Raw genomic sequence first — 12,629 nt, forward strand, 5'->3', positions numbered from 1 at the left:
AATTTGTGTCATCAAAAGCAGGTTTTGCTCTTGATTTTGGAGTGTGTGAAATGCATGGTTTTAACTGTGTTAAAATTGTGTCGTCCCCCCCGACTAAACATGTTTACCGTGTCTCATATCTTTTAGTGTGAGCAGCTTGTCTTTCTCCTGGGTTGTTCATTATAGGAGTACATTTTTGAGGCTGAAAGCAGCTCTTCTTTTCCACTGTTATTTACATTTGTAAAATATTAATTTTTCTGAAACTGTTATGATTTGTTGTGACGACTGACGTACATATCCCTTTGTAATAAATGTACGCTCTTAAATGCAAGAAGAGAATATGCGAAAAGCATCGAAAGCTATAAATGCGGAGGAGAGCGCAAGAATTGCCAGATGTAAACAGTGTTTGGACCGCTGACATGTCGTCGGGAGGCTGCTGCTCCCAGCGAGGAACGCAGCGGTGAACCTCCACCAACGCTGACAAATACAGACGAGTCTCTCGTTACTTAAGGCAGAACACGTATCATCTACAGATGTGGAGAGACGGTTTCAGAAATGAGGCTCATGTTGTAGATGATGATCCATATATAGTGAAGCAGTGTTTGAATGTTTGTTGTGCTGTTTATGTTTAATGAGAGGGAAAAGCTGAGGTTGTTGCATTTACATTTCATGAGAAGAAACCGAGCGCATTGCTGCATTATCCACGGGTGTGATTATGTGGAAACAGGTGTGGCTGGATTGTTGATGCTGTCCAGGTTTAATGGTTTGGGTTCCCCTGTAACACCTCGCACAGGCAGGTGTGTCTCACTGAGGACTGTCTGGTGTCAGATATGGGGAACAGACAGGGGTTGTATGGCAGGTGAACGGGATTATCCAGGTAGCACAAAATATTTCCGCTCACGGTGGATGACTGCTCCTCCCGCTATGATGAATTCCTCCAAGGCTACTGCATTAATCTTACAGTGGCTGGTTTTGCTGCTTAGGGGCGTATAGGTGCGTCCGCATGCCGGTATGCCTCCACTTCTCAATGCTGCATACAGATAACGCACACGAGCGCTCGGCATCATGGTAATTTAGAGTAACATTTCACAGCTGAACAAAAGCTTTTGGCCATCAGCATGCCTGGCGAGCAGTTATCAAGTCAAATGAGTTAAACAGGTCATTGTATGACTGTACAGTGTAATTCTTGCAAGTCTTATGTTTAATTCTTTGTTCCCTCAGAATCACATCGCCTTCGCTGAGGTCACATGACGCTGAAGCGGCCGTTTGCCAAGCGCATTGGACATCATCCCTTTTCACAGTTCTGCCATCATAGTGCAATGCAAGTTCCCAAATTACTTCTCCCCCCCCCCCCATCACTGTACCTTTCAGAAAAATAACTCTAAAAGCAGCTCAGATGAAGTCCTAATGGAAATCTACAGTACATTAAAGAGGCTGGACATCGTTCACACAAACAAGCCTCCTCAGTCCCCTTTTTTCCTTTCGGAAGGTCACACCTGAGATGGGAGTTTAATGATGGTAGCGTTCATCTGTAGGAACCTCCAAAGTAATAAACTTTGCATCTTGTATTCTGCTGGCATAATAATCGAAATACATCACATAAAGAAAAGTATTGGGGTTTTGGTAATTTCAGTTAAATTCCTGTATGATTTATTCAATATATTCTGTATGAATTTGTTTATTCATTAAATTATTTTTGTACTTAAACAACCAATACAAGACTACGCTCCTGAAAGCTGGGCAAAGTATTTTATTCTTAACACAGTTTAGAGCAATCTGTGTGTTTAGGGTATTGCGTTTAAGGATGGTAATCTGCTCAAGGCTGGAAATATTCTACGCTCATATTGTTATGTAGACCCCCAGACGTTCCTGTAAACAGTTACGGAAATAAAGGTAATACATTTGCACTGAATATTTTATTCAGACCTGTCCGGATCTAATAGTAAAGCATACATATTGAACTTACCGAAAATTTGAAAACAGTTTTAGAAATTTAGAATTTAAAGTGTTTAAAGACATCTAGTTTTGCAATTCAGTAGTAAGCCATTTTTGACCTTTGCTTTCATGTGACTGATTCATGTGTGTGTGTGTGTGTGTGTGTGTGTGTGTGTGTGTGTGTGTGTGTGTGTGTGTGTGTGTGTGTTGTTTTGTAATGTCTGAACCCCGAGTGGAAATCATTCTGAATACCTGTCTGCTACCACCATGAGTTCTTGATGGGTGGACATAGGCAAAGGGGAGTTCATAGAGGTACTAATGTCTCCTGTTGTGGCAGAACAAGGGCAAAGACATTTATTAAGTCCTCTCACACTAATTTCTGCAGCTTTGGTAATGGAACCACTGGGAATTGTACTTTTTTTTTTTTTTTTTTTTGCAGGAAAGCATAAGAAATGAAAACCTGTGCCCAACAAAATCTCACAAAAATGTTTAAACATCCTTTCCTTCATTAAAACTTTAAATTGAAAGAATTGATTCCTTTTTTATATGAAATTTCAATGTAGTCTAGTCAAATATTATTTGAACCAACCTATTTAAATCAATTAATTTTCTCAAGCAGATACAAATCACAAGGTTGATTTGATATGTTTCCATATGCAGTATATGAAAATGTGTGTCGGTTGTATTTTTTAGTGTTATACGCTGTTCCAGTATTGCTTTTTTCTCTCACTATGGCATCGGATAGGCTAAGGAGTCTGCCGTTATGGGTATTGTAAACAACTGCTGTACCTCAAGAGCCCAAACAGATTTAAATCACATGTTGAGTAAACAATTGCATAGCAAACATCCAGAAAAAAGAAGCAGAACTGTAGAAGCACCTTATACAGTATTGCGTATGACTGCCTAAAAATATTCCTCCAGAATACGTATGTGGTATGAACAGAATGCATTGCAACAATGCTCTGCAGGTTTAAGTGTAACTTCCTATATCAAAAAATAGGAAGAAAACGTCAGTATGCTTGCATTAACTTATCCCTTAAAATATTTACAGTATATCCTTTCATGAAATTTACCTAGTATAAGTCATTACACCAGAAGCTGAATAAAAACATACATTAAGCCAGCAACAATATTTTCATTGCTATACCTATTTGTAGTAATATATGTATTTACAGTGTAGTTGGAATAATGGTGTTATTTTTTTGTAGTTTTACGTTATGTAGTCATGTTCACTAACTATACACGCTGTACTTTTTATTTCTAAACATCATTCATGCCTATGATATGTTTAATGATGATCAGTTCTAATCACAACTCTGGCAGCTATATATTGACTGGTTTATTTGTAGAGTCCATTATCCACATATGCAAGAAACCAATATAATTAACAAATTGAATTGGCAATATCCCATAAGGCATCCATACAGCATTTTAATTCTGTTTTTCATTGCCTTCTGTTTATTAAATTAACAATGTATAGTTATTTTTGTGCTTTGGTAGAAATTATGTTGTTATGGATACTGTACATATTCTATTCATTCCATATCCATCACTGTCTTTGTAACATTTATGAGACAAACCTTTTACACTGTAGAGGAAAATATTAAGCCTTTTAATAAAAAAAAAATTGCAGTGTCTGCTGTTTACAAATATATTACACAAACATTCTGCTTTCCTCCATAGTGATAGTACTGCAGTACTGAGCCTTTTGAACCACGAGGCATTTTTACAGAATAAATTCAGGGAAAGTATCTTCGAAAAGCTAATTGCAGATGAGGGTGAAAATGAAAATCAAAAATGTTCTAAACAAAATGTGTTTGACAGCTTGATTACTCTGTTGTAATGGAAGACTGGATTATGAGTTGTGATAATAAGGTGAAATGCATTTTGATTTTTACAATAATGACCCAACAGTTAACCACTGTGAGACAAAAAGTATATCTATATTTAGGGAGACATTATCTTACAATTTTGTGCTGTAATTTCAACACAGCAAAAAATCTGATTATTGGAAAGATATGAATGAGTTTCTCTGGTCAGATAAACAAGTCAGAGGAAACATGATTTCCTGGCTGATTTAATAATCCAGAACCTCATTAAAGTACTCTTTAGAACTGCCATTATCTCAGACAGAGAGATAATGATGTTGTCACTTGTCACATCTCTGCTCTGCTCTTTCCTGATAACTTTCAGAAAACAGGAAAGAAAGGTTGAAATTTTTGGCTGAAGAATTGTACTGTTCAGTGATTCCAGTGGAATGCACAAAAGTCCTACATACATACATGAATATACATACCGTATATACATATACATCCCAAGCGACGGCAATATCAGAAAGAAGGAGAATGAGAAGATCGAGAAGTACCAATGGCTGAAAGAAGGATTGGGACAGATGTGGAAGGTGAAGCCTGGAGTGGTCCGAGTGGTAATAGGAGCACTCTGGGCTGTGACCCCCAAACTGGGAGAGTGGCTCCAGCAGATTCCTGGAACATCTGAAGTCTCTGTCCAGAAGAGTACAGTCCTAGGAACAGCTAAGACATTGCGCAGAACCCTCAGGCTCAATGGCCTTTGCTAGAGGAACTGATCTTAAGGAAGACACACACACCACCCCATATGGGGGTGAGAGGGAGATTTTTTTTATATATATATACATATATATATATACATATATATGTATATACACACACGCACACACAGAGACAGTGCTGCTTGAAAGTACGTGAACAAACCACTCATGGGTCTGAGTAGAGAACATGTAATTAACGGAGTGTTACTATAACAGCAAACCCAATGATAGGGGCTATATGTAGCGCACATGGGAACTGTAGATGACTGAAAGACCTACGTCAGCACTAACTGCACAACAGCTGGTTGCACAGTGCTTCAACATTGTCAAAGAAGTTACTATCACAACTGGAGATGGATGGGCTGCAAGAAAGTACATGCCACGATGACCTTTCCGGTCCTCTTCAACCTTCACTGCAATACTTTGGGGACACTGTGCCAACCCTGCATCAACCACAGACCTTGCAGGGTCCAGCTGCTGGTATCAGAAGTAAAATTATAGTTAAGCTAGCCACCAGTGGGCCCCAAGTCAGACTACCTAAGCTGGACAAGAAGAAACCATCAGATACTATGCTTATTAAATGTCAGTGTAGCAGTTCCCAATCCCCATCACTACTATCATAGAAACCAATGGCCTGGTGTATACAACAGTGACTCTTAAGATGCTTGGCTACAAGATCAGGAAGGAATCCAATGGCAGGCAGTGCTCCCCATGGATACTAAGGCTGGAAGCCAAGATAAAGGCATCAGTAGATTGGTTCAAATACAGAACTGTGTTCAGATCAAGGATAGGCATTCGGTGATTGTATCGGGTAAGTACCACCCGAAAATATGCACATCAATGTGCCTGTAGAGGGACACTTACTGTGTGCATTTCCATGGAAGAAGTGCCATGTGAACAAGGTGGAAGAATTCTTGGAGAACTGACTACTTTCAGGAACTTTAGGAAATGGAGCGTTAAGACACCCTTTCTAATGGAATGACAAATATGAGGTTAAAAAAAAAATCTTAACTTTAATTTTCTCACAGTTGTGATGAGATCAATGTTTTCCCATTCAAAAATATGTAAAGCACTTGGAGTAAATGACAGGTCAGTTACAGATTTTTCATTCAGGGAACAGCAGGTCTTCTGGTTTTCAGGGTATCCTAGCATGAAATTATCCAAAGATTTATACAAAGACTACGTAACTCCAGCCTAAATTTTGGGTTTGAACCCGATTCCTTACTCCTGCCACAGAACCCTTGCTCTGTGTTCCTACCCTGAATTTAAATTACCGTGCTGTGTCAATGTTTGAAACACTGTATGTTGCTTTCGAGAAAAGTGCCAGCCAAGCAACACGACTTCAGAGGGATTTTGGAGGGTTCAGTCATTAGGTCACCGTTCAAGTTCGCAGTCAGCAGATGAAACACGAGTGCAAAAGCCAGCTGATGTTGCATGCAGTGACACAAATGAAAAAAAGTGTTAGGAGCCCACAGTCCTTGCATGGCATAACTGGACTGCGCTGATTGAGTTAGGAAACAGTACTTCTCGTGATGCCGAAGACACCAAACATCAGAGCTCTCAAGGCAAAAAGTCAAGAACTAGACCAACTGCATTAAAGGGGCCCCTCTGCAGGGCTGAGGTGCATAAAGTCTACAGAACATAAATGATGGAGCTGATTGATTCAACTTTATTTAACTTTGTGAAAACTTATCATTGATACTATACTTTGGATTCAAGCAACTAACCAGTTTACTCTTGCAAGACCAAGATTTACAGGGCGATGTGCTGACTACAAGCAGCACAGTTGTTATACCCGCAAGGTTTGTGTGTCAAACATGTACAAAAGTGTTTCCACTGCTGGCAATGGAGTGCTGCGAAAGCCCAGACAAAGGACACCAAAGGACAGTCGGTCAAACCGAAAAGATATTAACTTTACAGGTGGTCCCCGATTTATGATGGGGTTACGTTCTGCGAAACCCATCGTAAGTCGGAAACGTCGTAAGTCGAAAATGCATTTAATACACCTAACCTACTGAACATCGTAGCCTAGCATACATGTGATGGCCATTACGGGCTTGCCGCCTTCATGCTGGGCAATTATCTTGAGTCTTTCCTTAAGAGTAATTGCCCTCCTCTTCTTCTTCTCCCCAGTAGCAGGAGACAGATGGGCATTTCTGTGACATTATGCACAACGTAGAGAAAGGGGAGTATCTGTATAGCGACCTTGTGACAGACTGGGAGATGCGGATCGCTGTCGCTGCCCAGCATCGCACCGCATATCGCTTGACCAGGAAAAATTCAAAATTCAAAATTCGAAGTACGGTTTCTACCTGTTCAACTGCTCATGAACGCAAATATCTAATCAGCCAATCACATGGCAGCATCTCAATGCATTTAGGCATGTAGACACGGTCAAGATGATCTGCTGAAGTTCAAACTGAGCATCAGAATGGGGAAGAAAGGTGATTTAAGTGACTTTGAACGTGGCATGGTTGTTGGTGCCAGACGGGCTGCTCTGAGAATTTCAGAAACTGCTGATCTACTGAGATTTTCACGCACAACCATCTCTAGGGTTTACAGAGAATGGTCAGAAAAAGAGAAAATATCCAGTGAGTGGCAGTTCTGTGGGCGAAATTACCTTGTTGATGCCAGAGACCAGAGGAGAATGGCCAGACTGGTTCAAGCTGATAGAAAGGCAACAGTAACTCAAATAACCACTCGTTACAACCGAGGTATGCAGAAGAGCATCTCTGAACGCACAACATATCGAACCTTGAAGCAGATGGGCTACAGCAGCAGAAGACTACGTTGGGTGCCACTCCTGTCAGCTAAGAACAGGAAACTGAGGATACAATTCATACGGGCTCACCAAAACTGGACAATAGAAGATTGAAAAAATGTTGCCTGGTCTGATGAGTCTTGATTTCTGCTGCGACATTCAGATGGTAGGGTCAGAATTTGGCATAAACAGCATGAAAGCATGGATCCATCCTGCCTTGTATCAACCGTTCAGGCTGGTGGTGGTGGTGTAATGATGTGGGGGTATTTTCTTGGCACACTTTGGGTCCCTTAGTACCAATTTAGCATTGTTTAAATGCCACAACCTACCTGAGTATTGCAGCTGACCATGTCCATCCCTTTATGGCTACTTCCAGCAGGATACCGCGCCATGTCACAATGCTCAAATCATCTCAGAATGGTTTCTTGAACATGACAATGAGTTCACTATACTCAAATGGCCTTCACAGTCACCAGATCTCAATCCAATAGAGCACCTTTGGGATGCGCTGGAACAGGAGATTCGCATCATGGATGTGCAGCCAACAAATCTGCAGCACCTGAGCGATGTTATCATGTCAATATGAACCAAAATCTCTGAGGAATGTTTCCAGCACCTTGTTGAATCTATACCATGAAGAATTAAGGCAGCTCTGAAGGCAAAAGGGGGTCCAACCCGGTACTAGCAAGGTGTACCTAATAAAGTGGCCGGTGAGTGTAATTCTACGTTGCTTTGGAGAAAAGCATTAGCTAAATGAATAAATGTGTGTGGATATTAATATCCTGGCAGGCACCTTGATACTGCCATGGTTAATTTGGTTTTCTAACAGTGGCGATAATGCCTACAGTTGATTGCCCCAGTGCAACTCTGACGCTGCAGTTATCTCATTTTAAATTCTGCCCGTATGGCAGGGTGGCGGATTGCCAGGGCCCAACTTGCAGGCCAGCAAAGATTGATGTTTGGCCCTCAGGACAGAGAGCTGTGAGGATTTAATGGTCTGGCTAGATTCTTTCGCTCAGATAAAATATTTTGAGTCTTGTGGGCTTCGAGCCCAAAAGTATGTTTGTGTGCTCTGCTGGTCTTTGTGTCCGAAACTGCAGCAGACATTTCAGCCGCAAGTTCATTAGATGCGACCGCTGGCAGATTTATGTGAGGGAACATGAACGTCCGGAGTGAGGAGGTAAACTTTGGAATGGTACACAAATGAATCCACAGCAGAAGGATGGGTGACATTTGGAGTAATAAAGAAATAACTGCAAAAAGCTGGGAAGTTTGTTTGAATTTATTATTAACCTCTACAAAGGGACACCTTTGTCTGACAGTCCAAGATGAACAACTATGCTTTACAAGTATTAACCAACATGGAATTTTTATCGATCGATATACTGTATGGTAACTAACTTTCTCAAGGGTACAACCGAAAGAGAACGGAGTTGAACCTACAACCTTCCTACTGTAAAGTGACAGCACCAACCACTGTGCTATCAGTTGACTTGGCACTTCTGAAAGTGATCTTTTGTGAGAATTATCCCACTGAGTGGTATAATGCAGGACATTAATTCTGAAGGTATCAGAGCTTAATTGATCCAGATAAATTTTCTGTCTATTATGACCATCAGCACTTTGAAAGTCATATTGCTTATAGCGGCACAATATAATGAACGCAAAACAGTTGTGTCCAAATAAACCATCAAACAGACCGCCCTGCATTATACCTGTAGGCTCTAGATAATTCCCATAATATTTTATTGTCTCTGCCTTGGAGTTTCATGGTCCCTGTCTTCATGATGGAGAGCATCACTCTTTCCTCTAGGGGCACATCTTCCTCTGCGCTAAGACACAAAATAATCAAAACCAATAAGCGTAATTGTTTAAGTTCACGTCTCCCTCCTCCGGCAAAGGAAAACCATTCACTTCCCACGGTTCTTTTAAGAGGCGTTTTCCCCCACCTGCCGGCAGAGTTAATGACGTGTGCCCGGGGACACGCGCCGACTCAGGGACATGCACTTGTGTGTAAATTTGCCACATTAGGTGTTGACACATTGTTTCCGCATTTTTCACCTTCCTCAGCAAAGGTATGGACGTTTCATGGGCAATATTTCACTCTCAACAGGGATTTCTGCAAGGGCCACGTCCGAACCACTGATCGCGTAGTTAAGAGAGAGGCTGCTGTCTGAAACACCGTGAGCTATGGATTGCTTTCTTCCCATCAGGGTCACTAACTACATCAAATCTTGCTCATGCTCCTCATTGATGCATCATTTATATGAACAGAGCACAGGGCCTTTAGTTAAACCGTATAACGAACGACACCTTCGTTTGCGCATAACAAGCCCTCCATGGAGAATCTCTAATAACTGAGAGCCAGCGGTTCATTTCAGGCCTAAAACAGAGAAATGATCACAAGAAACGTGTTGAACAAGAAGCGAAAGGTCGGACAGTAAATACTTTAAGGCAAGTGAATCGTCTTTCACATGTCCGCTTCTTCGCGCTGTATTGTCCGTGGGCCCCCTTGGTTTAAACGTGGCTTTTCTCACCCACTGCCTTAATCACTGCGGTGCATCACGGTACCAAAGAACTTCAGCATGATTCTCTTCAGGTACCTGGGATATCAGGTCAGAAACAGGAGTAGGGAAACTCTACCTCCATTAGCTCTCTTTCTCCTTAAGGATTAAACTGCTTCAAATGAAGAGCGCCAACGTAGTGTCTACAGTCCGGACCTCAAATGTTGGATTTCCAACGTCTGTTTCGGCCCTTTTGAAGAAACTGCAGCCGGGTTTTGATTCCACTTATGGCTAACGGGGGAAATTGCATTCAAACCGTTTACGCACACTCATTTTTAGCTGCAAATGCTCTCCTTTCATTCAAAACGTACATTTCCAGAACATCGTCCCTGCACAGAACATACGCTCAGTGGAGGATTTTAGTTATTACTCAATACTGTCAACGGTGAGGATGAAGCTGCACACTTTCAACTCTCATTTGCTGCAGCCAGTCTCTGAGATCTGGGACCGAATTATTGAAAAAAGACAAATGATGGTAAAAGCGCTTTGGAAAGTGGTGAAATGAGTTGCGCAGGGTGCGAGGGGAACGAGATTTATAGGACTTGGTCATGGCTCCGAATCTGTATAACCAACATAGCTGTTAGTTTCACTTCTACCATTACTGCTAACTTTTACTGAGCTGATGTATCTGTTCAAGACAACTTCTAGTACGAATCGACAAGTTATTTGCAATTACATACCAATTTACGTACCCATGTAAATAGGATGCTTAAGGGTACTACAGCAGGTGGGGAGATTCAAAACAAGCAGCTTCAGCTTGAAAGGGAGCAATCCTAACTGCTTCACCACCTGCTGCCACGTACCAGTCATTGTATCTGCTCTTGAACATCAGTAGAAGTGATGTAGCACCACTAGCAGCTAAAATGTACAAAACAAATGTGCAAGTTCCTAAACTGAATTTGGAAGTTGATGGCTTTAATCACAGTGCTGTCTGCTGCCCCTGTTAACAACAAATCATAATTGGTTGGCACTGTAGGGTGTCGCGAACATCATAAGAGCTGGAGTGCCGGTTATGGTTTATGTCAACATGCTTGAACAGATCTTACCCACAAGGATCTGGTCTGACAACATGATTATGCCGCGATTACGCCAAGAATGAGCAGGGCGGATGATAGAGAAAGTGCGTGTCTCTATGAAGCGAAACGACTGCTCGGTGTTGGGACCCAGCTTTGAGCACCCGTAGATATGATGGAGAACTTCTGCCCATGAGTGTGTCGTACACCTGAAGTGACAGCAGGGACTGCAGCACCGTATGGCGTGTGAATCAGAACCGGGCATCTATCCCTGAAAAGCTCCAGTATATTGTCCATCGAGGATGTCAGAATCAACTATTAGTTTTATTCTGTCAACTTTTTTATTGTTAATTCTGTTTCCGGACTTGTTGGCTGGATGTAGAATGTGGAAGAGTTTCACATTAGATTTCCTCATACAATCAATGGACTGTACCGCTATTTATTGTATTGAATTTATCCCTGCTGGTATAATACTTTCCACATGATGAAACTGAATTTCATAATCATGGAATATATTTTCCAAGCAGTTTATTATGTTACAGTATGGAGGACAGCAAGGAAGGAACTTAATTCTTCCACTTAGGAAAACTGGAAAAATCCCTATAAAGCATGCTCTTCCATCTTCAGTTTTTTTAAACATAAGTAAATAAATGCATATGTATTCATATATAAACTGCTCATTCTTATACATTTTAGCAGAAGGAATTTTATATCAGAAAAAAGAAAAAGAAAAAATTTCAGAAACAGCAAATTCAATATTAAGGACAGACTTTCTGGGCCCCATGTTACTTAGAGTGACAGTAAATATTTAATGTCATCTTGCCAACTGTGTAACCTACTTTAAACTGCAGTGATGTTTTTTTTTTTTTTTAATTAGTGTAAAAACTTTTTAAAATCAAAATCCATGTTTCGGGATTCGTAATGAGTCATAAAAAGATCTGCTATAAATGTAGTATATGGTTGGTTATTCTCCTTGGTATGTGCAGAAGATGAGCTTTTTTACTACATTTAGTCCCTAAATTTAGACATAGTGGATTAGTAGCAAGGCGTTTGCAAGTTCTAACCAGTGTTACATATTAAACATAAGTAAACAAATCACATCTGGTTATGTAACACATTGGGCATGGTCAACATGTCAAGTATAAACAGACATTATTTTGTTTCATGCAATTATTACTCAGCTGATGTGGTTCTAGACACAGTGGGAAGGCCTCTCAGTAAAACGCTGGCTAATTTGTTAAAGTGCTGTGAAGACCTTCTCTTTGGTCAGTGACGATGAGGATACAGATCTGCTTCTAATGACTTGAGAAATCAGGCAGGATGCTGGTGCATGAGTAGCGCTGCTCCTTCACACCTCCTGACCTACAGCTCCAGATCTGGCTCAGTCTGTGGAGTTTACCTGTTCTTCTGTGTGTCTCCTCCCACAGTCCAAAGACATGCTTTAAGTAAACTGCCCCCCTCTCTCTCTGTGTTGGTGTGTGTGTGAGAGAGAGAGAAAGAGAGAGAGAGATGGAAAGAGGAAGACCATCCTGTGACATACAGGTATCCCATCCAAAGATCACCCTTGTACCCTGTGTTTCAGTAGACAATACAGGTAACGGTTGGGTTCAGTTGACGATGAGCAACACTATTTATTACCTCCAGTAACATTTTATTAGTCTATAGAGCTTATCTACTTGAACTTTGTTTTAATTTATACAAAACCATGTTTTCAAACAAGTTTTGGCAACATCCTAATATCTTCACATCTTCTCCACCCCCAAAAGTCCAAAATTTAGAACCAGATCACTTTTCAAAAAAATTACCAAAAA

General features: G+C 41.0%; 1 protein-coding gene across 3 annotated transcripts in view; it reads left to right on the forward strand.

Annotated features, from left to right (window-relative positions):
• The window catches only part of plppr5b (phospholipid phosphatase related 5b), a 30,814-nt gene extending 29,346 nt beyond the window's left edge, over window positions 1–1,468 (forward strand). For all 3 annotated transcript variants that reach the window (XM_018753902.2, XM_029254947.1, XM_029254946.1), the window contains one exon: window positions 1,201–1,468. In XM_018753902.2, coding sequence (XP_018609418.2) covers window positions 1,201–1,230 — 30 coding nt within the window. In that variant the 3' untranslated portion in view covers window positions 1,231–1,468. The remainder of the gene's footprint in view (window positions 1–1,200) is intronic.
• The last annotated feature ends 11,161 nt before the right edge of the window (window positions 1,469–12,629 follow it).

The sequence above is a fragment of the Scleropages formosus genome, chromosome 9 (assembly GCF_900964775.1).
Source record: "Scleropages formosus chromosome 9, fSclFor1.1, whole genome shotgun sequence".
Classification (NCBI taxonomy): Eukaryota; Metazoa; Chordata; class Actinopteri; order Osteoglossiformes; family Osteoglossidae; genus Scleropages; species Scleropages formosus.